The sequence below is a fragment of the Rutidosis leptorrhynchoides genome, chromosome 2 (genome assembly GCF_046630445.1).
Source record: "Rutidosis leptorrhynchoides isolate AG116_Rl617_1_P2 chromosome 2, CSIRO_AGI_Rlap_v1, whole genome shotgun sequence".
NCBI lineage: Eukaryota > Viridiplantae > Streptophyta > Magnoliopsida > Asterales > Asteraceae > Rutidosis > Rutidosis leptorrhynchoides.
The window spans coordinates 305,971,189-305,973,921 of record NC_092334.1 but is presented as its reverse complement, the minus strand read 5'-3'; the positions used below and the strand labels follow the sequence as shown (position 1 = coordinate 305,973,921).

The following is a 2,733-nucleotide window of genomic DNA, read 5'->3' as shown; positions in this document are numbered from 1 at the left end:
CATCGAAGGAAGCGATAAGTTCAGTATTAATAGCAGACAGAGGACATGTACGCACTATAAAATTAAAAAAGAAGAAGTTAATTTTCAATCAATAGGCATTCAAAGTTATATAATTATGCTGTGCGAACAGGTACAAATACCTGTATATTTTGTTAGCAAAGCTTTGACAGGAAGCGAATTAAACTATCCTGCAATCGAGAAATTGGTTTATGCACTCGTGCATACGGCTAGACGCTTATGAAGATATTTCCAAGCGCACCCAATAAGGGTCCTAACAGATCAGCCGATAAACCAGGTACGACAAACAACAATTTTTCATCAAAAAAATATAAAATTGCTTGATAAATCCTTGCAAGTTTACATTCGCTGATACTTGTTGAGTAGGTGCTATATAAACCAGAAAATTCTGGTCGCATTGCCAAATGGGCTATTGAATTGGGAGAGCATGAAATAAGCTTCTCACCATGAAGTGCGGTAAAAGGGCAAGTCCTAGCAGATTATCTGGCTGAAACAGCCGGAGATATCGAAGTCTCTCATGAATCAAAGGAAATACCACCTCCGCCCGAACAGCTGTGGGAAATGCACACAGAAGGGGCTTGTGGCCCAGAAGGCGCAGGGGCAGGAATAGTCCTAAAAAGTCAGAAGGAGAGGAATATACCTTCGCACTGCGATTCAGCTTCCCTGTCACAAATAATGAAGCTGAATATGAAGCATTGTTATCTGGGATGCGGGTAGCAAAATATTTGGAGATTAAAGAACTGTCAGTATATGTTGATTCGCAGTTAGTTGCAAACCAATTTAACAGAATATTTGAAGCACACGATGAATCAATGCAAAAATACTTAAAGCTCGTGCAAGAGCTAGCAGTTGACTTCGATTTATTCCAGATAACTCAGGTTTCGAGGATGCTGAATAAAAAGGCAGATGCGCTAAGTAAGTTAGCCGCATTAACATTCAGTCATTTTAAGAAAGAAATTTGGGTTGAGGAAGTTAAAGTAAAATCTATTGAAGAAGACAGCGTTTCGGCTGCAATTGAAGAAGAGGAGCAGAGTTGGATGACACCAATAATAGAATTTCTAACCAAAGGTACATTGCCGATAGATTCAAGTGAAGCAAAAAAGATTAAGATGAAAGCACCAATGTATCTGTTAGACAAAGGAATTCTATATAGAAAGTCTTTTCTGGGACTTCATTTGCGGTGCCTTAATCCAACTCAAGCGGAGTCAATCATACGGGAAGCACACGAGGGAATGTGCACTCTGCATTCGGGACACAAAACAGCTGCGTCCAAAATAATGCGGCTTGGATATTACTGGTCGTCAATGTACAGAGATGCTGCAGAGGTAATACACAATTATCAATCGTGTCAACTTCATGCACCGGTAAGCAAGGCTCCACGACATCCTATGATACCGGTCGCGTCTCCATGGCCGTTCTGCAAATGGGCAATCGACATAGTGGGGCTATTCCCCACAGGAACAGGGGGTGTAAAATTTCTGGTAGTGGCCATTGATTATTTCACGAAATGGGTAGAGGCCAAATGACTAAAAACAATTTCGGGAAAGAAAATTCGAAATTTTGTGTGGGAAAACATCGTGTGTCGGTTTGGAATACCAAATGAAATAGTAAACGACAATGGTACGCAGTTCGAAGGTAATCCATTTAGTGACTGGTGCCAAGAATTGAATATAAAACAAACATTTACATCAGCCGCACATCCTCAGGCGAATGGTCATTGTGAGGTTACGAATCGGGATATCATTTTAGGAATCAAAGCAAGGCTGGGATTGTGTCGAAGGGGTTGGATAGACGAACTGCCTAACATTTTGTGGGCACACTGCACAACTCTAAAGGGCGCAACTAATGAAACACCTTTTAGTTTGGTGTACGGGTCCGAGGCCGTAATACCCGCCGAAATAAATATGCCAACTATGCGCATAGCTTCTTTCGATGAAAGTAGCAATAGCGAAGAACTGCGTGAAAATATAAACTTAGTTGCAGAACGCAGAGAAATGGCGGCCATAAAAGAAGCAATCAACAAACAAAGAATCGCAAGCTACTATAATAAGCGCGTACACCATTATCTTTCCAATTGGACGACTTGGTATGGCAAAAAACGAAGCAAGCAGGGCAGAGGATATGGGTAAGCTTGGACCTAAATGGGAAGGACCTTACAAGGTTATTGGCGTAAGCGATACAGGGGCGTATCGTCTAGCAAGTTTGGATGGAAGAGCAATAAAGCGCACCTGGCATGTGCAGACACTGAAACGGTGCTACATATGAAAAACTATAGAGGGATTGATCACCCCAAATAACTGTTTAAAGTTTTTATCATGTGAATTTTTATTTTCCATTGTAAACATGACAGATAAGTGCCAGTTACAAGATATGTTTGAAATAAATTGAATTATGCAATTTAAGCCAATAACTTGTGCATTTTTTACATTTGTTGATTGCATGGCCCTTAATCTGCACTGGGACACACTCCGAGTCTCAAGTGGCATAGTTTAGTTTGGTTACTAATACTATTTTTAATGGTGACAGTAGTAAAACATTGGTTTGTTTTAAATGCTCGTACACCGCGCAAGATGGAGACTTGCACAGTCTAGACTATAAAATACAAGTTTGGTTACTTGTTTAAATAACCCAGACATTGGCGTGGCCGGAAGACTCTTGAGTATAGACATTGTTTTGTCTATAGTACGGGAAATTTACATTGGATTGTATACGCGT

The 2,733-nt window shown here is 40.5% G+C and overlaps 1 protein-coding gene across 1 annotated transcript; it reads left to right on the top strand.

Annotated features, from left to right (window-relative positions):
- The first annotated feature begins 237 nt into the window (after positions 1-237).
- On the top strand, positions 238-2,147 carry LOC139888740 (uncharacterized). The gene is made up of 3 exons (XM_071871731.1): positions 238-295; positions 547-1,499; positions 1,647-2,147. Exons 1-3 carry the CDS (start codon positions 238-240, stop codon positions 2,145-2,147), a joined length of 1,512 nt encoding a protein of 503 aa, XP_071727832.1.
- The last annotated feature ends 586 nt before the right edge of the window (positions 2,148-2,733 follow it).

What these genes read in the sequence shown, in the direction of transcription:
- LOC139888740 (XM_071871731.1), top strand. Translation starts at nt 238, where the DNA reads ATGAAGATATTTCCAAGCGCACCCAATAAGGGTCCTAACAGATCAGCC. An exon ending in CAGATCAGCCGATAAACCAG is followed by an intron (nt 296 to 546) that starts GTACGACAAACA and finishes CATGAATCAAAG; the next exon opens with GAAATACCACCTCCGCCCGA. An exon ending in CAGGGGGTGTAAAATTTCTG is followed by an intron (nt 1,500 to 1,646) that starts GTAGTGGCCATT and finishes AATGGTACGCAG; the next exon opens with TTCGAAGGTAATCCATTTAG.